General features: G+C 44.3%; 1 protein-coding gene across 2 annotated transcripts in view; it reads left to right on the forward strand.

The window, feature by feature from the left end:
* Nucleotides 1–25,448, forward strand: part of tesk1b (testis associated actin remodelling kinase 1b) — a 69,692-nt gene that overhangs the window by 25,849 nt on the left and 18,395 nt on the right. For both annotated transcript variants that reach the window (XM_083640856.1, XM_083640855.1), the window contains exons 3-5: nucleotides 15,098–15,219; nucleotides 16,558–16,606; nucleotides 23,229–23,375. In XM_083640856.1, coding sequence (XP_083496982.1) covers nucleotides 15,098–15,219; nucleotides 16,558–16,606; nucleotides 23,229–23,375 — 318 coding nt within the window. The remainder of the gene's footprint in view (nucleotides 1–15,097; nucleotides 15,220–16,557; nucleotides 16,607–23,228; nucleotides 23,376–25,448) is intronic.

A 25,448-nucleotide genomic window follows, 5' to 3' on the forward strand; every position in this document is an offset into this window, starting at 1 on the left:
CACGTCATTGGCGGGGAGGGCTATTTCTGATAACACGTCAAAGACGTCATTGGCGGTGAATGAGTTAACTAAGACCGACGTAGGAGTTACGACCAGGCATAGTTAAGACCAGTTGGTGCAACCGGCCCCCAAACTGTACTGCACGCGACTGCAGGGGGAAACAAAACGAAGCGCAAAAAAAACGCTCTGTGCGCTGTGTTTTGGGTACAATGGAAGCGCTCTCAACAGGATTACCATAGCGTTCTAACTTAAGAAAGCGCATTGGGTGTGGGTGGGTGGTGGTTAGTCACGATTTTGCGGGCTGACTGTGACATCATCAGTGATGTCATAAATCAGGGATTGTGATGTCACTTGAGCAATTGTGATGTCATCAGTGATGCCACTCGATTTGCCACCGGGCAACACTGATAATACCTTCTGTTTGAGACACAGCAAGTCAGTGTGGTACAGTGACACGTGAAGGAATGGCTGTTCAATCAGGGCATGTTGACAGGCAGCTCCATGATGCCGCCTGGGCAGGAGACCTGGACACACTGAGGAGCCTGCTGCAGGAAGACCACTTCAGAAGGCAGATCAATGAGCTGCGTCTTTATTGGTGGAGGAGGACCCCTCTGGGGCTCGCAGCCTGGTGGGGTCATGCTGCCTGTGTGGACTACCTGATCACACAGGGAGCACAGGTAGACGTAGCTGATGTGTTTAACAGGACGCCTCTCTTCGGGGCTGTGCTCCACGGTCACCTGGACTGTGTCCGGATCCTCCTGGAAGCCGGGGCCGACCCTAACAGAAGCAGACACTGCTACCACCACACCCCTCTCTACTGGGCTGCCCTGTTTGGAAGGCTGGAGATACTGCAGGAACTCATCAGGTACAGTGCTGCTGTTCCTGTTGACATAGACACCCTCGAGAGGTCTCCTCTCTACATCAGTGCTGAACGCAACCACCTGGACTGCTTCCACCTGCTGCTCCAGGCTGCTGGCGTTCTGACCCGTGACGTGGCTTCTCTCCTGCTGGGTAAGGTGCTGTGGTACCGGTGCGGTGCGGCCTTCGTCCAGCTGCTGCTGGACCACGGTGCTGACCCGGCCCTGGTGACCACAGAGCAGGCACGGCTGGAGGAGAGGGCAGATCCTGAGGCTCTCAGGGTCTTTCTGGAGGCCAAGAGATGTCCTCGCAGTCTGGCCCACGTGTGTCGGAACCAGATCCGCCAAGTGCTGGGCACACATCGCCTGAACCAAGTCCACTCCCTACCACTAACACAAGTGATGAAGGACTTTGTGCTCCACCAAAACTGACTTGAAGCTTGAAGGGAGTCAGTTTATTTATTTTCATTTCCTAGATTTAGTTCTTCAGTGACTGTGTTTCAAACAACTCCAGGAGCAGAGATTATATACCATCAGCAGCATACACCACCTGTAGCCAATCCTAACTAGCCTACTTGGAGAGCGTTAATTGGAGTGTGTCTGTGTGTGCTCAGTTCATTGTCTCACCCCAGAAATATGACGTGAGGTTCAGTTAGCTTTGCACAGAAACAGCCGGGAGAAATACTTTTTACTTTTAGACTTGATTACATTTCAGAGCTTGTAATTTGTTTTACTTTTACTTGATTAAACAAGTTGAATCAGTACTTCTACTTTTACCAGAGTCTTTATTTACACAAGTAACTGTACTTCTACTTATGCTGCCTACACACTAGAGGATTTTCAAATCTTAACCGATTTTAAAAACATGAGAGACCACAGACATAAGGACAATTTCATCAGATTTTAACATTAAAATCGCCTGAACGCACACACTAGACGATTCGGCCAGACTGCGAGACCACACACCAGCCGTTTGAAGTACCGACTCACAGCGATTCCAGCAGCTACTGTTAAGGCCATGGCACACCAATCAAACATTCTCCAACAAACACCAACAAACAAGAACAGACAATTGTCTGTGAATGTTGGCAGATGTTGGAGATTGTTTGAAAGCATGGCACACCGACCAAACATATTCAGCACAACAGTTGTTCTAATTTCAGCCAAATGGTGGCGGTAATGCAACAATAACTATGCCAACTGCCGTAAAACCACAAAGAAGAAGAAGCTGACCAAATGCGATTAGCGTTTATGGTGGATTTGCGATTGTGATTGCGATATAATAAACAAGAGGTATCTAGGGATGTGCCGGCATGAGTTTTTTGATGGTATGATTGGACAAAAATGCCACGGTTTCACGTATCACAGACTAAAATACATGAAATATGTTACAATTTAAAATATATTAAAACTAAATAAATAAAACCATTTGAAATAAAATTATCATTACAAAAAAATAAAACATTTTGAGACATTTGCCTGTCCCACACATGTAAAAAAGAAACACCAGAAAAATATAAACTGCACTGTGTTACAGGCAGCACATAGAAGATGGCTCAGACTGGCAAAGTTAGTTACATGTCTGTCGAATAATACAATGATACACCCGTTTATTTATTTTGTAGCGACAGATGGCCTTAAACGCCACACTCACGTCACGCTTCTTGAGAGAGGGAGGTAACGTGCTTCTTTCTGCAGACTTTATCAAGGGACCATGAAGGCATCATGTGACAGGCTAGCTAGGAGCCTGGGAGGTGCTGCTGCTGGCAGCCGACAGTGTTTTCTCTGCTATCAACATTGTTAATCTGGTTATATTCTTCATCACAGCGGGTCATTACCCACTGTGCACTTAATCGCGCACTAGTTCTGCATAAGCACCTGCAGCTCTCTCCTTATTTTACTGACGTTCACTAATCACACGGCTGTTTACATGCGTTTCTGAACGGCTAGCTAGTTATGTTATGTTCTCTCTCTGCCTCTCGGTAAGATATAATGACGTAACCGTGCTGCGCATAACATTACTTATTTGCGGGAGTGCATGGGATAAGTCTCCCGCTAGTGTTGATGCCCAGTGTGATGGCACATGGCAGAGAAACGTGTGTTTGCTGCGTCGCGTGTAACGTTAGTAGAGGAGGCTCTGACCAGACGACCGCGAACAGCGAACACCGAACAAGCACGGATTGAACATGTTGAATCCGGGCGAACATCACCGAACATCGTCGAACACGAACAGACAAGGACAGACAGCTATGGCACACCAAACGAACATTTGTCTTTGTTCGTGTTTGTTCGTGTTTGTTTGTGTTTGTTTGAGAATGTTCGTTTGGTGTGCCATGGGCTTTAGGCTGTTCATATCCCACAAAACCGCAATTTTTTCCCACAGACAACAGCAGATGGCTCTCGAAACATGCACTGAGCGGCGGGTCCACTTCAAGCAGGGGGACACCCTCGCAAAATGAGCTAAAACAACGTCCTGTCGAGCTCTGTTACAGCATATCCACTCCCTTGAAGCAAACAAACCGCTCCGCTCGGCACATGTTTGGAGAGCCATCCGCCGCTGTCCTCCCTGTTTTAAGCTGTGAGGATGCTGGGGAGAGAGGAGCTACATGGCACTGCTGTTGCCACAACTCGTTTGTTGTGAGCGCTGCATTAACATCCGGGTATGACGCGTCGACGCGTCTCGGTCTGCGCTCTCATTGGCTATTGCGGGTTCCGTCGGGAGACAGCCATCGTAAATATCAAACATGTTTGATATGCCCGATTCCAGATCGGGCAGGCTCCGATTCAATCGGGAGCATTGCAATAATCTTATTGACACCAGACACTTGACAATTATTTTGACAAAAAATCGGTTGAGACGAGCCTCGAATCGGGCCACGCCCCCCCGAGGGGAATCGGGCATTAAATTGGGCCTTTTATCCTCTAGTGTGTGGGAAGCATTAAGTAAAGAATGTGTGCACTTTTCCCATCTCTGGACATCAGTGATGTCACAATGATGTCACAATGCCTATGTATGACATCACTGATGACATCACAGATGACATCATCACTGAACTAGTCTGGGCACCTTTTACTCCGCTTTTTGTCATGGGGGCGTAAACCAAGGAAACGGGAAACGATACCGGAAATAAGTGCGCCAAAAAACGGCGAGGTTACGTTAGCTAGAGCCTGATAAAAAGAACAACAACACAAGTTGTATAGTAGCGTTAGCACATTTCTCTAGTAGTCACTGCCGAGGAAGGTTTCCGGAGAGCCAAAGACAATGTGAAATCTTATGATCAATGCCCATGTCTTTCCCAGCACAGGCAGCAGAGATGCTTCAACTGTTGTACTCGATCCTCCATTATCGATAACAGCGGACAGACAACTAGCGTTATAACTATTCCATCAACTGGACATTTGTTTGAAAGGTAAAGCTTCTGTATTGGCTTAAAATATGTGAAATTGTGAATCCGCAATGTTTCTACAAGAACTTCTAATAAAAAACTTTGTTCGGTATGTCCATATTTTGTTAATGACTGATGAGTCTTGTGTTGAGGCTAGTTGTTTGCCGTTTTATTTTCTCATTCGTTGTATCTGATTGTCAAGTTAACGAGCTATTTCTGCTGTTGCTTCCTGTCTAGGGCGGGCTCTAGGCCGGAAACAGGCAGGGTGACAAAATCACTTGTAAACGGAGGCCAGGCTCTTTCTCGCCGAGAAGAGCCTGGTGACACGAGGTTACACTGAACCTTGTGTGAGTGAATTTATGACATCACTGATGTCATTGTGTGTGTGTGTGTGTGTGTGTGTGTGTGTGTGTGTGTGTGTGTGTGTGTGTGACCTCTGCAGCGGTGTGTCGTCTGCTGTGATGCGTTATGCAGACCGATTCTGTCTCTCTCTCTCTGTCTCTCTGTCTCTCCCTCTCTTTCTCTCTCTCTGTCTCTGTCTCTCCCTCTCTGTCTCTCCCTCTCTTTCTCTCTCTCTGTCTCTCCCTCTCTGTCTCTCCCTCTCTTTCTCTCTCTCTGTCTCTCCCTCTCTTTCTCTCTCTCTGTCTCTCCCTCTCTTTCTCCCTCTCTGTCTCTCCCTCTCTTTCTCTCTCTCTGTCTCTCCCTCTCTTTCTCTCTCTCTGTCTCTCCCTCTCTTTCTCTCTCTCTGTCTCTCCCTCTCTTTCTCTCTCTCTGTCTCTCCCTCTCTTTCTCCCTCTGTCTCTCCCTCTCTTTCTCTCTCTCTGTCTCTCCCTCTCTTTCTCTGTCTCTCCCTCTCTTTCTCCCTCTCTGTCTCTCCCTCTCTTTCTCTCTGTCTCTCCCTCTCTTTCTCTCTCTGTCTCTCCCTCTCTTTCTTTCTCTCTGTCTCTCCCTCTCTTTCTCTCTCTCTGTCTCTCCCTCTCTTTCTCTCTCTCTCTCTCTCTCCCTCGGTCTGCCCCCTCCCCCTTTGGCTAATGACAGACTTTGCTGCAGAGGGCGAGATGCCTGTGTGACCTTTCCTCTGCTGACAACAGCACTTGACAAGACTGTGTGTGTGTGTGTGTGTGTGTTGTAGGGTGTGTCCGAGTGTGTTGTAGGGTGTGTCCGAGTGCGCGCACGTGAAGAAGTAACCTCTGCCTCGGCTATGCTGTACTGTGTGCGTGTGCGTGTGCGTGTGTGTGTGTGTGTGTGGTTGCTGCAGAACGTGGAGTCATCGTTGTGTAGGTGTAAACATCAGCATTCCAGTGACAAGTCCACGGAGATGTCCGCTAGAGTGCCTGCTGGCATTTCCCCCACTGACCTATAAATCGTGCACAGACATACACACACATGCACACACACACACAGCGCACACATACACACACACGTCAGTATCGCAGAGTGAAGCGCGGAAACACCACATCTCATACGCACACTAGGGCTGAAATATATTGGCTGAATTGCAATTGTGATAAACTGCGCTTCATATCAAGAGTTTCTTGTTTTTGCTGTTTTTAGATTGAGTGTGATGACTGGAGTATAGGACGATATGACGACGAAAGGTTTTCATCAACATTTCACCAATTACAGTCTACAGCACCTCCGGCAGCAATAAAACGCCTTGTTCAGAGATCCAGTTCCTCTCTCTTAAGCAAATGATTGTGTCGTTTTGTAAATTGTAAATCATTGTAAATCATTTCATAATTATGACTTTGTATGAATTCAGCTGCAGGCACAACAACAACACACTGGCTTTGCAGAGTCAAGAAGACGCCCCCACACGTGCGGAGAATATCTCACCCGTGCTGCTGATTCAGAACAGCTGATCCCCCCAGTCTGTAAATGTAGGTGAGGGAGAGGCCGTTAGTTTGTTTGTTTGTTTGTTTGGAGGCTAAAAAACCTGCCGGGACAAACACCAACCGTCTGTGTGCTTCCAGCAGCACTGCACTTAAAGGAACCTGCCGGGACAAACACCAACCGTCTGTGTGCTTCCATCAGCACTGCACTTAAAGGAACATTCCGCCCATTTTCAACCAGCTTTGTATCATTAGAACATCAGTAGTATATCAGAAAACTGTAAACGGTTTTGAAGTCTGTCATTTAATTTGACAGTTATTGAGTGTTAAAGTGTGGACCAGTGACATCACTGGTCCACACTAACTCAAATTAATAACTCATTAACTCAAATCAACTCTCAAACTGTAAACGGTTTTGAAGTCATTCATCTAGTTTGACAGTTATTGAGAGTTGATTTGAGTTAATGAGTTATTCATTTGAGTTAGTGTGGACCAGTGATGTCACTGGTCCACACTTTAACACTCAATAACTGTCAAATTAAATGACAGACTTCAAAACCGTTTACAGTTTTCTGATATACTACTGATGTTCTAATGATACAAAGCTGGTTGAAAATGGGCGGAGTGTTCCTTTAAAGGCTCATTATAATCGAGCAAGGCTCCGCGAGGTGGCGCGCCGCGAGTCACGTGCGGAGCTCTGCGCTGGGGCAGATGCTTTTATACTCAGAAGTGATCAGCCAAGTGATCAACAAACATTGAACAGCCCGTGAAAAGTCGCAATGAAACGCTATTATGTGCAGTACTGAGTGCGCTTTCACTCAAACGAATGTACATCAGCACATGAAGGAATCACCAAACTTGTTTTTACTGAATAGCCGTTTCAGTTCTCAGCCCTGATAGCCTACTCTGTGCTGCTTTTAATCTCTCTCAACCATGCTCTCAACACAACACATTTACTTGGTGAAATTACTAAAAACGAACAGTTGCAAATCAAAGTTTATAGCCTACCACATGGGTCAAGAAATGTGGTGAAAACACAGCTCAGTGTTGTTCAGGGCTCAGTGGCTCGAAAGCGGCCATGTTTGGAGAGAAGCCGTGCGGAGGTCGCGCTGTGAGAGAAATCTTCAGGTACGCGGTGGGCGGCCCTACGGGGGTCGCGCCCAACACATTGACGTCATTTGACGCTTGCGCCCCTCGCTCCTCCCCCGCGCCCTTCGCGGCACAGCGAGTATAAAGCAAGCTTTACTGCTGCCTGCATCAGCAGTTAGCTCACGTCTGCTGCGCAGACTGGCTCTGTGAGTCAGACTGAGTGACGGCAGTCTGGCTCTGTGAGTCAGACTGAGTGACGGCAGTCTGGCTCTGTGAGTCAGACTGAGTGACGGCAGTCTGGCTTTGTGAGTCAGACTGAGTGACAGCAGTCTGGCTCTGTGAGTCAGACTGAGTGACGGCAGTCTGGCTTTGTGAGTCAGACTGAGTGACAGCAGTCTGGCTCTGTCAGTCAGACTGAGTGACGGCAGTCTGGCTTTGTGAGTCAGACTGAGTGACAGCAGTCTGGCTCTGTCAGTCAGACTGAGTGACAGCAGTCTGGCTCTGTCAGTCAGACTGAGTGACAGCAGTCTGGCTCTGTGAGTCAGACTGAGTGACAGCAGTCTGGCTCTGTCAGTCAGACTGAGTGACGGCAGTCTGGCTTTGTGAGTCAGACTGAGTGACAGCAGTCTGGCTCTGTGAGTCAGACTGAGTGACGGCAGTCTGGCTTTGTGAGTCAGACTGAGTGACAGCAGTCTGGCTCTGTGAGTCAGACTGAGTGACGGCAGTCTGGCTTTGTGAGTCAGACTGAGTGACAGCAGTCTGGCTCTGTGAGTCAGACTGAGTGACGGCAGTCTGGCTCTGTGAGTCAGAGAGTGAGTGACAGCAGTCTGGCTCTGTGAGTCTGGCTCTGTGAGTCAGACTGAGTGACTCTGAGTCAGACTGAGTGACAGCAGTCTGGCTCTGTGAGTCAGACTGAGTGACAGCAGTCTGGCTCTGTGAGTCAGAGAGTGAGTGACAGCAGTCTGGCTCTGTGAGTCAGAGAGTGAGTCGCAGCAGTCATGTGAGTCAGACTGAGTGACAGGATGGCAGATGCGCATGTAAGAAGTTCTGCAAATAAATGTGTGTGCGTTTATTAAATCCATCTTGTGTAGAAGGGCTGATTGCATGAGTGGAATATGGTCTCAATAAGAATTTTTTTCCCCTTCAAAACGTTCCAAGCCAAACATGTAGGGTTTGTGCAAAATTGGAATGCTTTTATTTTACATGGCAAATTAATTTGGCAATATTATATACAGTCAATGGGCAATATGTATTTAAAATGGCCAAACGCGATGTGACCGACATAGGTCTTCATCACGGTCATTGTTGTCAGCAGTAGCTTCTTACACACTGACCTATTGTTACACCAATGAGTTAAGTGGGAGGCTGGTTCTCTGTCAATGTGCAAGCCTATTGGTCAGAAACAAGGAAGTGACACGTCATCGATACAACGGGGAAGGAAGGAGGGGGGGAGACAAAAAGCTGGATGGATGGATGGATAGATGGAAGTGAAGGAGAGAGAGAGGAGATGAGCAGGCGTAAAACCCCCTCGAAAACCAGATGGTTCATCTCAAGGCGTTTATCCTTCTAATAAATTGTAATAGTAATTGTAATTGTAAACCTAAATCATTAAAAACAAGATGGCTAGAACGTGGCTACCAAGTCAAGGTGGACATAACCCTCTCCTTATGTAGACATGATGAGTTCCTCATCTACTGTACAACCCAGCCCACATTTGTCTGTTCATAACTACAAACGCATATCAACTGCAAAATCGCCTTTACCATCAATAGGTCCATATATTAAAATAAAATATGTATATTATTATTCCTGAAGTGATATTTCACAGAAAAGGAGAGACGTCCACCTCATCATTAAGGTCAGCCAGGGTATTCCGCTGCTTTCAGTTGGAATATGGAATATCTTTCAATAATCGTTATGACTAAAAGGCTAAATGTAAACTCATGTCATGTGTAAGAAATGACTGTTCTACATTGAAGTAAAAATGTAAATAATTAACTTGTTGGTTTTGGATTTTTTTTTGCTTCGAGTGCATTTTTGTTCGTATGACCCTCAACACAGGCTTTGAGAATCCCGTGCCACTTACTGATACGTATGCTTAAATTAACACACTCATATTGCAAAATGAATTTAGGCCCTCACTGTAATACTTCAGAAGTTGAATTTGAAGTTCAGCATTAATACATTTGTCATTTTTTGTCTTAGATTTACCTTTGTGTGTTATTGCAATATAAAACTACATAATTGAGAATCGATTCTAGATTCTGGAATCGAGAATCGTTGGAATCGAGAATCGATTCTGGAATCGGATTGTGACCCCAGGAATCGGAATCGGATCGTGGCTTAGCCGGATCGGAGCACCCCTACCCATTAATATTTTTGTTTATAGCATTTATTTATTTATCGCAGGTCATATCGTCATCGCAATATTGAACAGTGTTATCGCACATCGCAGCTTTTCCTCATATCGTGTGTGTGTGTGTGTGTGTGTGTGTGATGTAAATCCATAATGTATGCGGCTCCTTGCGATGCTGCTGCCAGACACTGTAAGTCTATGGTAAAGCAGTGGAGGCAGATGTGATAAATCACATGGATGAGTATAAATAAAGCTGGTAATTGGCCACAGTCCTGTACCGGACTCCACTCTTAAGTGCTCTAAATACATAAAGAGAGGCTAAGAGATTACCCCAGTGCTCCTGCAGAGTGTGTGTGTCTGCTTAATCTCTCTCTTCAACAGGAAGTAACCAGACTTTGTTATCCCGCGTGTGTTTTAGTGCTGCTGTGCAATAATATCGATACGGCAATATATCACAATACTTTTTTTCCGCAATACTGTATTCAATATTTCAGAAAAATATTGTGATATATCACCATTTCGATTTTTTTGCACAGCCGTGTGTTCCGTGACACAATAAGAATACCCCCCCCCCCCAGTGCGTTCAGTAAGACACTCAACACTCGGTAGTTTTGACTCAATTTGTCCACTAAGTTATCAATATAAAGTGATGTGCATATTATTACACTACCTGGGTGGTACACAGCGTGTTGTATTTTTTATTTTAAAAATGTCAGTAAATGATGTACAGTATTGCAATATATCGCAATATGTATTGAATCGCAATGTATCGTGATACAATTTTATAGTGACCCATGTATCGTGATACGTATCGTATCGTGAGGTCCTTGCCAATACCCAATAAGTGCCTCAGTGGAGAGAACCTGGATCTGCTGCTGCAGGAGAGATCGACTCATAGATCAAAAGGCGTCGTCATTCAGAAGCCACGCCCAAGACGGGGGGAAAATACAAGGAAGCACTGCCTGACGACTGCAGCTAGCAAAACAAACCGCGGCTAACCGGGGCGAACGGAGGAACTCTCGTCAGATAGAAATAGTTTTGCGGGGTTTTACAGGGATTTGGGCAGTTTTCTTTTTAGATAATGTCAAAACATTATTTCTGTAGCCTACACTTCCTCCAACGGAGAGGGAAAGGTACATCGAGAAAATGGAACTCAGTTGGCCTGGACCAGTGTCCCTTTTCATTGCCCAAACAACACTGGATAAACGATCCCACACAGTGGCCTGAAGGGAAATACTATGACATGAGCTTTTAGGCATGTTTAAATGAATGAAAATAACGCTGGTGTAACATCAGAGAGATGGCATCAGACGCACTGGCTTTCTCCTCACGACTCACGTAGTTGCACACAAAGATCATATATATGGAAGATGAACACTCCAACTTCCTTGACAGTTAAATCCACATTTTCTTCTCGCGAATGCTCAATGGCTTCCTTGTTTTGCTCGGGAGTAGGCTACAAAAAAAACGTTATTTTTTACATTTGTTGTGTGCGCAGCCCCACCACACAACAGCTTTTAGCTATGTTTAATTCAAGGAAAATGATGCTGTTGAATGGGAGTGAATGGAGCGATTTCCCCCATAATGGGCGGGGCCTATTTCATACAGTGTCTCTATGGGCTCTTCAGATGAACAGAGGGGCAGGCTTGATCTACAGGCTGATCTAATGGTGAAGAGGCCAGACATGCGTATGTGTGACGCATGTGTGTACTGGTATGTGTGTGTGTGTGTGTGTGTGTGTGTGTGTGTGTGTGTGTGTGTGTGTGTGTGTGTGTATTAATAGCGTTACACTCTGCACACTCTAGTCTGGTCTCTAATAGGCTTTCAGTGGCCTGATCCAGGCCACTGTCATGCAGAGTTCAGCTCACTGCATTCTCTCTCCCTTTCTCTCTCTCTCCCTCTCTCTCTCTCTCTCTCTCTCTCCCTCCCTATCTCTCTCTCTCTCTCTCTCTCTCTCTCTCTCTCTCTCTCTCGACGTGTGCCATTCATAAATACCATTTTTATACACACAGACACACAAACCCCTCACTGCCAATTCTGACCACATCAAACACTGATCTAACACTAATCGCTACTAGGGCTGCAACTAACGATTATTTTCATAATCGATTAACCTGACGATTATTGTCTCGATTAGTTGTTTGGTCTATAAGATGATAGCAAATGACGATCAGTGTTTCCCAAAGCCCAAGATGACGCCCTCATATGTCTACAACTCAAAGATAATATCAGTTTACTGTCATACAGGAGTAAAGAAACCAGAAAATATTCTCATTTAAGAAGCTGGAATCAGAGAATTTAGACCTTTTCTCTTAAAATTGTACTCATTATTTACTCAATTAATTAATCGATGATCATAAAGGTCCTTACACATCAAGAGCGATGCGAATATACGGCACGAAATTGCGATGCGAGTTTTGACTCACCTGTCAATCACAGCCACAGATGTGTACACGTCGGAAGCGAATTTCTGAAAAATCGACCGTGGTTCGAAAAAATAAACGCCGCAATAACGCTCAGCGAAACTTCGCCGTTGGTATGCACAGGTTGCATTGACTGATATAGGTTCGGAAAATATTATTGACGTGCGAATTAATCGCACGGAAAAAACGCTCCCGATGTGTAAGGACCATAATAGTTGTCGATTAATTTTCTGTCGATCGATTAATCGTTGCAGCTCTAATCGCTACATGCATACTGTGCCCTCACACCAGTCAACACCAAACGCATCTCTCTCTCACACACACACACACACACACACACACACACACACACACACACACACACACACACACACACACACATACACACATGCTAAGAGACCTACAGACTTGCAGCCACCATGCTGCATATACATACTTTTTTTTTTAAGTCAACCTGCTTCCCAGGCAAATAGGCGCTGAACTGCCGGCTAGGGGGGGCATGCCGCGCCGCCATGGTTACCATACCAGACGGAGCCATTGCCATAGCAGCAGGTCGGGGCACAGAGCCAGACGAGTGAATAAATTAACCAATCAAAATAACTGAAATGACCTGCTTACAGTCTATGGCCCGTTTCCCAAAACGCATCTTAGCACTAAGCTTACCTAGCGCTGAGTCTTAGTTCCGTATGGCTTTAGATTAGAGCTGCAACGATCAATCGATTAGTCGATCGACAGAAAATTAATATACAACTATTATGATAATCAATTCATCGTTTTGAGTAAAATTTTAAGAGAAAAGGTCTAAATTATCTGATTCCAGCTTCTTAAATGTGAATATGTTCTGGTTTCTTTACTCCTGTATGACAGTAAACTGATATTATCTTTGAGTTGTGGACAAAACAAGACATTTGAGAGCGTCATCTTGGACTTTGAGAAACACTCGATTAATCGAGAAAATAAGCGACAGATTAATCGATTATGAAAATAATCGTTGGTTTCAGCACTACTTTAGATGGTGTTTATTGATGCGACTGGTGAGTGTAAATTAACATATATATGTGTGTGTGCTGTGTAGCTTTATGGGTGGAAGGTAAGCTGCTTTGCATGAGAGTGTCTACTAACAGGCATGTTTCAAGAGTTCTAGGTTAGGGGTTCCCAACCTTTTTTGTGCCAAGGACCGGTATATACATTGGGAAAAAAGTCGCGGACCGGTTGTCAATTATTTTTTTATTTTTTTAATAATCTTTTTCCCGATTTCTTTTTTTTATCCCGCATTAGTGCTAATTTTAATTTATTCATCCTGGTTGCTGCTCCACCCTCTGCCGATCTGGGGAGAGCCGAAAACTGGCTCCATGCTTCCTCCGAGACATGGGCAGTTAGCCAGCCGCTTCTTTTCACCTGACGGGGGAAGCTTCACCGGTAGGACATACTGTAGCACGTGGGAGGATTACGCTATTCCAACCAGTTCCCCTCCCTCTGAACAGGCGCCCTTAACGACCAGAAGAGGCACCACATCAGCAACCAGGATATTGCATGTTTTGGTGAAGGGGGTTCCTATATGAAGGAAACCCCCGGGAGGCACGGGGAGAACATGCAAACTCCACACTCCACACGCCCTTTTTGACGACCTTACCTGGGCGGTGGGCACTCAAGGACATGCGGACGGCCACGCATTACTTCAGCGCTCACAACGTCCCAGGTGGGAATCGAACCCAGGGCCTTCGAGCTGTGAGGCGACAGCGCTTACCACTGCACCACCGCCCCCCGCTCGGTTGTCAATTTTAATGGTTTTAAGTTACATATATATTTACTCACCAGGTGGTGACAAAGGGTAAATAACAGCCTTTTGTGTTGTACTGTATGTAGCCTATGGTATTTATGTTTTTGTTTCAACTACAAACATAAATAAACGTCAACTTGAAACTATGTTTCAACTACCACACACAGCCTATAATATTATAGCCTATGTTTATAATATATATATTTTTTTTTTTTGGGGACCGGGCTCGCGGCCCGGTACCAAATGCATTGCGGCCCGGTGGTTGGGGACCACTGTTCTAGATGATTGCTCCAAGGAGTCTGTCAGCCGTCTGTCTGGGTCTAGTAATCGGTAAACAGCCTAACTGGAGGGAATGATGCTTTTTGGATCTGGAAAAGTCATTTTCTTCAAACCTCTGCCTGCAAATGTTAAATCCTACATGCAGTGTTGTAGGCAAGTCACTATATCTCAAGTCCAAGTCAAGTCTCGACCGTCCGCAGTGTTCGAGTCCAAGTCACCAAATAAGTCCCCCATTGCCTGAGTCCGAGTCTGGAGTTACTGAACGTGACCGTGAATCCACATGGAGGTGGAACACACGTGCCCTGCCCTCGAACGAAATACATGGTATTAATATATGTAGCTGTCAATATCCATATAGCAAATTATTAGGGTCTAATTTAAAAAAATTAATATCAATGTCCAAGTCCAATGTCTCCAACTTCCGAGTTCGAATGCATGAATGCTCGAGTCAGTCAGTCATTAGTCTCGCTGGCCAGCCTCCTCTCCCTTCCATCCGACGAGTCTGGCGCCGCAGGTCTCCATAACTGGGATAAACCCTCCCCTGCTCTGCTCTGCTCTCCCATTGGAGCGACTTGTTTCGGTGGCAGCCGGATGTCCGCTCCCGGCTTATTACAAGCTCTGTCATTGGCTCCGACCACGTCAATCAGAGCGGCTTCCGCTCTCTCCTCCCTGTGTGTCGCTGTAAATAGTGCCCTGCCGCCTCAGTGAAAACAACAACGCTAACTAGCTAGCAAGCTAACGGCAGAAACCTACACGCTAGCTCGTTGCTATACGCTAAAAACGGCAAGTTGGATTGTTTGAAACAATTTTCCAAGGGCACTGCCACTAAGCTCCGCCCATCGCAATCCCACTATGGAGACCTGCGGCGCCAGACTCCTCGGACGGAAGGGAGAGGAGGCTGGCCAGCGAGACTAGTCGGTCATTAGTGCTCAAGAAGTCCAGGTCGAGTCACGAGTCCTGAAAATGTGTCCAGGCCTCGGACTCAAACGTGAGTGTGTGTCAGACTCGACTAAAACACTTGCCTACATGTTGATTTATTTGTTTCTTAATTCAGTGGATGAATCCAAGTTGAAGGTGTGTTTGTGTCCCGTGCAGGTGCAGCACCGCGTGTCGGGCCAGGTGATGGCTCTGAAGATGAACACCATGGCCAGCAACAGAGCCAACATGCTCAGGGAGGTCCAGCTCATGAACAGACTCTCACACCCTAACATACTCCGGTACGTGTGCGTGTGTGGGTGTGTGTGGGGGGGTCGCGGAGACTTCAAGTTATAGTTCACCCAAAAATGAAAATTCTGGCATCATGTACTCACCCTCATGCCAGTTGAAGCACAGGTGAAGTTTGTCTATTTAACACACAGAGGTTGTCAGCACAACTGTACTGAATGAATGAATGAATGAATGAAAATGTATTTCGAACGTTAAAAAAGGAAATATACATGTACACATATATACATATAATAAAATAAAATAAGAAATAAAAACAGACAAAAAACAAAAAACAAAATAACTAATCAAATGGTCATGTCCGAAAAGGAGTAGGAGGAAGCAGATGCTAGTCCTATCCCTATTCTCTAATATACTCTGTTCCAGAGTTCATCATAACTAGACTAAATTTACATAGATAATTATCAACATTATAACACAGTTACTCAATCAACAACCGTATTCATTCATGAATGTAAGAAGAAAAAAACTTTTATTTTTATTTTTATAGAAAAGCAGACACTATTAAGAGGATTGTGCATTGCACTCCCCTTCCTCAGTACTATATTTACCCAAAATGCAGTTTTTGTATCTATTTTTAAACTGTGCAATATTTTTACTAATTTTAATCTCTTCATCCAGACTATTCCACAACGTCACCCCACAAATTGAGATGCACATACGGTATACTTTAATACTGGTGCGAACATAGCGTTGCTTCAGATTCAGTTTCCCCCTTAAATTATACCCCCCCTCTCTGTCGAGGAACATTTTTTGAATGTTACCATGTAATGGTACTGAAGTCAGTGGTGACCTGTTCTCTCTCAACTTGTGCTGGCAACCTACCCTGTGTGTGTGTATATATATATATATATATATATATATATATATATATATGGACAGACTTCACCTGTGTTTCAACTGGCAGGAGGCTGAGTAGATGACATAATTTTCATTCATGGGTGAACTGTATGTTTTAATTTTTTTGCTTTTAATATTTAACTACAGTCTGTGTCACTCGTTATCATTATAGATTTGTAACTAGAATAAGAGGAAAAGGGGACTGTGTCTGTTTTCCATTCTTCTTCTTCTTCTTTTTGGGTTCGTTTAATTCACAAGGACAGTTTCCATGATCCTTGAACCGGCATGGAGTACATTACAAATCTGCATATGAATCGGTTTTCTTTCCTCCCTTTTCCTATTGTGAATAACATTCCTGTACATTCCTATAATGGGTCTGCTTTATGTCTGGTCCATGGGGAGACCCTTTAGCTGTGCATAAAATATATTTGTGTGTGTGTGTGTGTGTGTGTGTGTGTGTGTGTGTGTGTGTGTGTGTGTGTGTTCTGCAGGTTTATAGGAGTGTGTGTCCACGAGGGGCAGCTGCACGCCCTCACAGAGGTAAGACCACCAGTTTGATCTGCTGCTGAGTAGAGAGCGTAATGAGTCAGGATCACTTCATTGTGCATGATGGACAGCTAATGGGTAACATTGTACACAATGCAACAAGGCAGTGTAGGACGTATATACAATGGTTTATGGCTTCACAATTCTACATAAACACAAGAAAGTAAGGCGTCAACTATTTTCATGATCACTGAATCTATTTTTGTGATTATTTAGCCTTTAGTCTATAAAATGTGGAGAAATAATGGAAAATGCCCATCACAAGGTACCAGAGCCCAAAGTGATGCTTAAAATTGCTCTCCCACAAAGTATTCATTTTATAATCCTATAATAGAGAGGCAAAGTGACCGCCTACTTCCTGCTTCAGCACTGTACCAGAGATTTTCATCCGCCATTTATTTTCCCATAGACATTTTGTAAAATGCTTATAAAAAATAGTTTTACTTCGTCAAGCCAAACGGTTCAGCTATATTTAGAATCGGGAGAGACCATAGAACATTTCACTCCCGACCAAAACTTTAAACTACATATATTTTCTTTAAATCTGCAATTCTCTTTACGTTTTGGTCCGATTGAAATGTTATGTGGTCTCTCCTGTTTCTAAATGGTAAAATATAAAACCGGGCAAATTATGTTTAAAGTTATTAACAAGATGATGCCAGAAAACATTCAACACATGTTCTCTGGTAGAGATGGGGGTTATTATTTAAGAGGATCACTGCATTTAAAACAACCAAAGGTTCGCACAACTCGAAAAAGCATGTGCATCTCTGTTTGTGGGGTGCTGCTTTGGAATGGCTTGGACGAAATGATCAAAAGGAGTAATCATATAGGAAATTTCAAAAGAATCTATAAACTATCAATCATGGACATGTATAAGAGAGAGCTTGAAAAATGAGTATTGCACTTAGTATATTTAATTTCACATTTCGTAGCATTAAGTGGGATTGCCTATGGTAGGCTATCTGTTTTTGTCTGTTTTTGTTTTTGTATTGTAAAGCAGCTATTATTATTATTATTTAAACCTTATTTAATGAAGTAGTAAGGAGGGGCAGGACTAGATAAGCATGGCTTCTTTCTGTCCCTTCTCGGACATATAATATGTTGTTTTGTAAATGAATGTGTTTTTAACTTCTGTTCGAGACAAATAAAAAATTCAATTCAATTCAATTCAAAATATAGCTGAACCGTTTGGTTTGAACAAGTAAAACTATTTCTATAAGCATTTTACGAAATGTCTATGGGAAAATAAATGGCGGATGAAAATCTCTGGTACAGTGCTGAAGTAGGCGGTCACTTTGCCTCTATAAAAATGCGAAGTCTCTGTGTGAGAGCTATGCCATTTTACGTGCGATCGCGCTGAATCTTTCAGGAAGTGTAGAGAGCACCCCTGCAGGTGACCTAACGGAGCCGTATTTTTTTAATTGGGTAACGTTAATTAGGGCCGAATTTGCGATGCTCTGCAGATTAATGGCCGACTTTGCGATGCTGCGCAATGGCTGCGCAGCCTCCAACGGTCACAGAGGGACACACATCACACTCGATGCACTTCTGCTAGTTATTTGAAATTGAGAAAAGCAGAAAGTCGTTGCATTTATAATAATAATAAACATGGGTTTTTTATAACGCTTTTCTAGGACTCAAAGACGCCTTACAAAAAAGAAACACTAAAGGGGCGGGGACGACGTAAGTGCAACAGAAAATGGACAAACACGACACAGACACACAGGGATAGGCAGGGGGAGCTAGGAGAAGGCAGAGGAGAAGAGATGGGTTTTGAGACGGGATTGGAAGACGGTGAGGGAGTCTGATTCTCTAATGTCCGGGGGGAGAGAGTTCCAGAGCTTGGGAGCTGCCCTGGAGAAAGCTCTGTCGCCGAAACTGCTGAGGTTGGATTTGGGGGTGAAGAGAAGGCCGGCAGAGGTGGATGGGAGGGAACGGGAGGGTTGGTATAGGGGAGAGGAGGTTGGTGAGATATGGGGGGGGGGCAGTTGGTGGAGAGCTTTGTAAAGGTGCGTTCACACCGAGATATTTATTTTTCGCTCTGTCGCTTGATTCAACCCTTTGGAATCGCTCTGTTTAAATCGCTCATCAACAGGCACACGAAATGACGGACATGTGGGGGCTATAACGTTACGCAATGTCATGATATTTGTCCACTACGAGCCACCGTCATTGTTTACAAGCTAAAGCCTATCAGCGTGCTCCTAATGCGAGCTCCATACCGGTAGTACAGACTTCACTTCATGTCAGCTGTCAGGCTGTCAATGTGGTTTGTTCCAAGCCAGTGTGATCCTTGACTCACTCTCACACGGCAGCCAATCAGCGTTGAACAGCGAGCAACTGATGCCAGCGAAATTCCGCTCGAGTTGAGATATTTCATCTCGAGCGACGAGCGTATTTTCTTCCTATCGCTCTGTGTCTGTTGCTCAGAAGCCCAGCGATTTTTCTCCCAGGCGAATATACGCTCAATCGCTCGTTTGCATTGACTTTGTATGTAAACTCGACGCCAGCGAAAAACTTTAATAGGTCGGTGTGAACGCACCTTTAGTGATGACGAGGATTTTGTAGGTGACCCGGGAGGAGATGGGAAGCCAGTGGAGTTGTTGAAGGACTGGGGTGATGTGGTGCCAGGATTTGGTGTGGGTGAGGAGACGGGCGGCTGCGTTTTGGACCAGTTGGAGTCTATTGATGAGGGTGGAGTTGGTGCCGTAGAGGAGTGAGTTGCAGTAGTCCAGACGGGAGGAGATGAAGGCGCGGATGAGTGTTTCAGCAGCAGGGTGTGAGCGGGAGGACCGGATCTTGGCGATGTTGCGGAGATGGTAGAAGGAGGTTTTGACAATATGGCGGATGTGGGGCTCAAGGGAGAGGGTGGCGATGTCAAAGATGACACCAAGGTTGCATGCCTGAGGAGATGGGGAAACGGTGGTGGTGCAGTCGATGGTGAGTGAGGGGTTGTTGAGTTTGCTGTGGAGCCGATGAGGAGGAATTCAGTTTTTTTTTTTTTTTTTTTTTTGCCTTTATTTATACAGGGAAGGCTCTTGAGAGCAAGCTCTCATTTTCAAGAGCGCCCTGTTACAATGAACATATACAAGGGTTTACAGACAGACAAGATAAGAGCAATAAGAACAAATGATAATCAACTAAAACATGTGCATTCCTCGTGCAGTGTGCTCTCGAGGAGTACTCTAAATGAGTCCAGAGAGATCAATTTCTCCAGCTTTAGAGTGTCCTGGAGCATATTCCACTTGTTAGGGGCATAAAATGAAAAAGCAGTCTTTCTTTGTTCGGATCTCACTCGTGGAATACGCAGCCTGAGGTGAGATTGCGAGCGTGTACAATAACTGGTGTTGATGTGAGTAAGAAGTGAAGACAGATACAGTGGAAGCTGTCCAATCAAGGCTTTGTAAATAAATAAGAGACAGTGCTGTTCTCTTCTAGCTGTCAGAGAGGGCCAGCTCACCTTTTCATACAAAATGCAATGATGAGTAAGAAAGCAATCACCTGTTATGAAGCGCAGGGCGCTGTGATACACAGTGTCGAGCGACTTCAAAGCAGTTGATGAGGCATGCATGTACACAATATCTCCATAATCAAAAACAGACAATATTAGAGATTGAACAATCGATCTTCTAGTGCAGAATGAAAAACAAGTTTTATTGCTGTTTAGTTGAAGGAAGTTGTGTTGCATCCAGACTTTTATTGCAGACAGGCAGGAGTTGATATGGGAGAGGGGTGGGTTCTTCTGAGGGGATTTAGTGCTGTGAAGCTGTATCCAGCAAATGTTTGGCATTTGTACTTGTAATTGTAAATGAGTCAAAGGATTATTTTTCTATCAATTAAGTCATTGACTAATTGTTTCAGCAGTCAAAAAATAAAAAAAACAATAAAACATCACTTTGTAGTGGTGCAGTGTGGCGTGCAGTAGGGTGGGTGTAGTGGTGCAGTGTGGCGTGCAGTAGGGTGGGTGTAGTGGTGCAGTGTGGCGTGCAGTAGGGTGGGTGTAGAGGTGCAGTGTGGCGTGCAGTAGGGTGGGTGTAGTGGTGCAGTGTGGCGTGCAGTAGGGTGGGTGTAGTGGTGCAGTGTGGCGTGCAGTAGGGTGGGTGTAGTGGTGCAGTGTGGCGTGCAGTAGGGTGGGTGTATCCACAGAAGAGAGTGCAGCAGTGAAAGAACAAGACCATGATGAGGTTGTTAAACTGAGTAGGAAGGAAAGGCAGGGGAGTAGGTCGGCCTACATGAAATGTCTTTTTAAAACTGCAACATCATTCTTGGACTAAAGTGGAACTGGAAATGAAAAGATTGTGTGTGATCTCTCTTTAGACCACTAGTCACCTTATAACTCCATTTAAGTCTCCTGTCAAATATATAATTATCCCCATCCCAAGTTTCATTACAGAGTGAGATGTGGAAAAAACTGATACCTGCTTTGCTAAAACCATTGTTGGTATAAGCTCATTATGGGCTACTATTTAATCTTGACACCTTTTTGCGTTATTATGCATATCATAATATTGCTTATTTTATTGTATTTATGTTGTAACATTTCGTTTATTTGATCTGTTTTGTTATTAATATATTTTTTGATCCCTCTTATTGATTTTAGTTGTCTTTGTTTTGTTTTGTCTTTTTAATCCATTTAATTTTAACTTGTAAATCTATTAACACATTTTAATATTTTTTATTAAAAAAAAATTCCTCACGTGCATTGTTGCCACAACCGACTATATAACATTCCACTCAGACCAAAATGTAAAAAAGTGTCGGATTTTTTTTTATCCGCCTTTTTTTCCCCCTGAGTGAAATGTTCTATGGTCTCTCCTGATTCTAAATATAGCGGAATCGCTTGGTTTGACCACTTAAAACTATTTTTCATAAGCATTTTACGAAATGTCTATGGAAAAATTAATGGTGGATGAAATCCCTTGGTTTGTATGCCTAACCCGGAAGAGGGCATGACTTTGGCTCTCATGTAAGACCAGTGAGTCTTGACTGGGAGGGAGGGAGTAATCTCTGGAGTGTAGTTGTGCATTTATTGGACAGATTGAGGTCAGGCAGTTCGGGACATTTCACCTGTGTGTGTGTGTGTGTGCGTGTGTGTGTGTGTGTGAGTGTGAGAGTGATGGGATGTCGTTGCCATGGTAACTAGGTAGTGGTGGGGGGTAGATGAGGGGGGTTTGAAGAAGTGCTATGACCCTTTAGTTTCTGATCCCTCTATGGATTGTATTTGAGCGACATGTCGTCACATTGTATTGATCAGAGCCTAAAGGTCCGTAGGATTCACACACATGCTCTGAGGATTAAATAGTTGTTAGGCTTAGACTCAACTTCCTGTTCCTGAGACACTTCCTGTTTTGTTTTTTTGAATGTGACTTATCTGTTTCTGCTAACCGCAGCAACAGGAAATGTCAATATTAATAACAAGGATAATCTATGTTTATGTAGCACTTTTCAAAAATGCTTCACAACCTAGGGTGAAACCAACGACAATTGAAATGGGTGAATAAAACGGAACAACTATCAAAATGAAGTCCCAGCCCTAGGCTAAAGTCAAATGGAATAATTAAATGACAGACAAGCCAATTAGGATAAAATGAGTAAAAGCCCAAGATGATAGAAAAGCCTGCTTTATCATAAATGTTTTGGGTAAGTCGGTCGGAAGTCTGCGGGCGCTGACCGCTAACCCGCTCACCTTTTTGTCTGGAGTCTGGAGTCTGGACACAGGAAGAGTCAGAAGGTCTCGGCTCATGAAGAATCAAAAGTCTGTAAAGAAAGCTAGGGGCCGGGCCGTGCAACGCCTTACAAGTAACGGGGAAAATGTTACTACTGAACTGGACCGGCAACTAGTGGAGAGGTGCTAAAATAAGGGAGATACGCTCCTGTGTTTTGGTCAAAAGCCCTAATTGTTGTTCTATTACTATGACACCAAAAGTTGGATGGAACCCGAACGGTGTATTTTAACTAGGGATGCACGATATATCAGCAATCATATCGGTATCGGCCGATGTTGGTCATTTTTTAACATATCGGTCATATCGGTATCGGTCAGATGTTGCAATGTTAATATCGGTTATCATTATCAGCCAAATTCTTCACATTGATATGAAATAATGCAGTAAATCTATGATTTATGGGCTTTTCCAAAGGCTTTGCAAAATAAAGAAATGCATAACTTTTTCAAATTCAGTGTTAACATGTGTTTTTCAGTATGTACAAAATGTGATGATCATAAAAATGTGGTTTTATACAGATCACATCGACACCGGTAAATATCGGTTATCGGCCATAACAGCAATGTTAATATCGGTTATCGGCATCGGCCAAAATTTTCATATCGGTGCATCCCCAATTTTAACAGAAGAAAATTTCATCTCAAAACCGCTTTAGAAACTATTTTGGATCTATCGGAATGTCCGATTTCACAACACAGTGCAGGTGGCAGCCGTGGCGTCTCAACTTCCATGTTGGCTCTGTATTTTAGACGGGTGTTCAGCACTGTGTGCAGGCCGCCATATATCTAAACGTCAAAAAGTTTGCCGGGTTGAATCCGTCATTCCGTCGATTTCAATCGGGTCTAAATGAACGCCTGCTGTTGTCGCCCGTTTGTCACGCTCCTCAGTACATCAACGGGGGCAACCTGGAGCAGCTGCTGGACAGCGAGGTGCATCTGTCCTGGAGCGTGCGCCTCAGCCTGGCCCTGGACATCGCCCGCGGGCTGCGCTACCTCCACAGCAAGGGCATCTTCCACAGGGACCTCACCTCCAAGGTGAGCTCGCGCACACGGCACACTAACACACACGCACACACACACACACACACTAACACACACAGGCACACACTAACACACACATCACCGAACACCAGTGCAGATTCAACTTCCAGAGGGACTGTGCTTCTAGCGATATGTTAAACGCATGGATGCACACGTAATTATGCAACCACACACACGCCAAGCTACTTTCCTATGTACACAGATGCATCTCCCACAAGCAGTGATCCACTCTATAAACACACACACATATATATATATATATATATATATATATATATATAGCAGTAGTAAGGAAATCCAGCGCACACCAGGTTGTCAGAATAGACTTCTTTTATTTAAGTTGCATAGATATGGCGAACAACGCGTTTCGCTGTTGCTTCATCAGGTTCGCTGATGAAGCAACAGCGAAACGCGTTGTTCGCCATATCTATGCAACTTAAATAAAAGAAGTCTATTCTGACAACCTGGTGTGCGCTGGATTTCCTTACTACTGCTATTTCTGCTGTTCCTGCTCCAGCTGCACCCGGGACTAGCAGCACAGCTGTGCACAGGGTACTACTTTCTTCTATATATATTTATATATATATATATATTTTATTTATTTATATTTATATATATATATAAACATGCCTAGATATCACTCAACACATTGTTCCAGAGAGGCCCCCGACTGCAAATGCTTGATGGCCTTTTGCCTGTAATCTAGATTTTGGGGACAGCCGAGAGCTTTATTGTCTGCAGCCTATATTTAGCAACCGCATCTGGTGCCATCAGAGAGGTCCAGAGGAGAACGGGCCATCAGGGAGGTCCAGAGGAGAACAGGCCATCAGGGAGGTCCAGAGGAGAACGGGCTGTGCACAAATAAGTTGCTGTCAACTGGGCCAGAAAAAGACAAGACACCTGAAAAACATGGTTGTAAAAAGTGACTGTGATCATTCCCAGTCTGTGACACAGAAAACGGTCTTGTATTAGTCTTTAGTCCAAAACAGTTGCAGCTTGAGAAGAGTTAAGGTGCGTTCACACGACCTATTAAAGTTTTTCGCTGGCATCGAGTTTACATACAAAGCCAATACAAATGAGCGATTGAGCGTATATTCGCCCGGGAGAAAAATCGCTGGGTGTCCGAGCGACGAGACAGAATTCGCTCGTCGCCCGAGATGAAATATCCCAACTCGAGCAAAATTTCGCTGGCAAAAGTCGCTTGCCGCGCAACACTGATTGGCTGCCGTGTGAGTCAAGGATCACACTGGCTTGGAACAAACCGCTGGTTTATTAGTGTGGCAACAAACCACATTGACAGGCTGACATGAAGTGAAGTCTGTACTACCGGTATAGACCCACAAGCTTGCAACAGGGAAATAATAAATATCTCTGTGTGAACACAGCTTTAGTTAAATTGAAGAAACTTATTGGTTAACTAAATAGCCAGCAAGCTAATTTCGCAAAAACCTACTACGGTACTAGTAGCCCCCGAAAACTCCTGCGCTAATCAAATGTGTTTACAACCAGACGGCGATCGTTAGCAGTTACCATGGTTAGCTAGGTAACGAGCTGTGATGGCAAAGTGACGCGTCTGTTCCATTCTGCTGAAACGACCAAGATGTAAGAGCTGTTTACCTCCAATATGGCCGCCAGACAGTGTGTTGTGCAGGGCTGTGTGCTGGCAAGAGTGTGGCGATACGATAACGTATCACGATACAGGGGTTACGATTCAGTATACTATCAAGGAGATATATTGCGTGTTTTTATTTATTTATCTAATTTTTGGACAACTAAAGAGCGGAAGAGTCAAATTGGCTGAATGTGTCCAGCGGTCGGGGGTTTGAAACTTTAAACACAACACAAAATGAACCACTGCCACGAATCTTTGCATGGAAACTATTAATGTTTTATTCTTTTTTTTTTTTTTTTTTTAGAATAGATTAGGGCTGTGAATCTTCACTGGCCTTACGATTCAGAGGGCTACGATTCGATTCGATTCGATTACGATTATCGATGCATCTCGATGCATCTTAAATCGATGCATCACTTTTTTCCGCAATACATGATTTATTTTTTCTCCCTTTC

This window comes from Poromitra crassiceps (genome assembly GCF_964638095.1).
Source record: "Poromitra crassiceps genome assembly, chromosome: 7".
NCBI classification, from domain to species: domain Eukaryota; kingdom Metazoa; phylum Chordata; class Actinopteri; order Beryciformes; family Melamphaidae; genus Poromitra; species Poromitra crassiceps.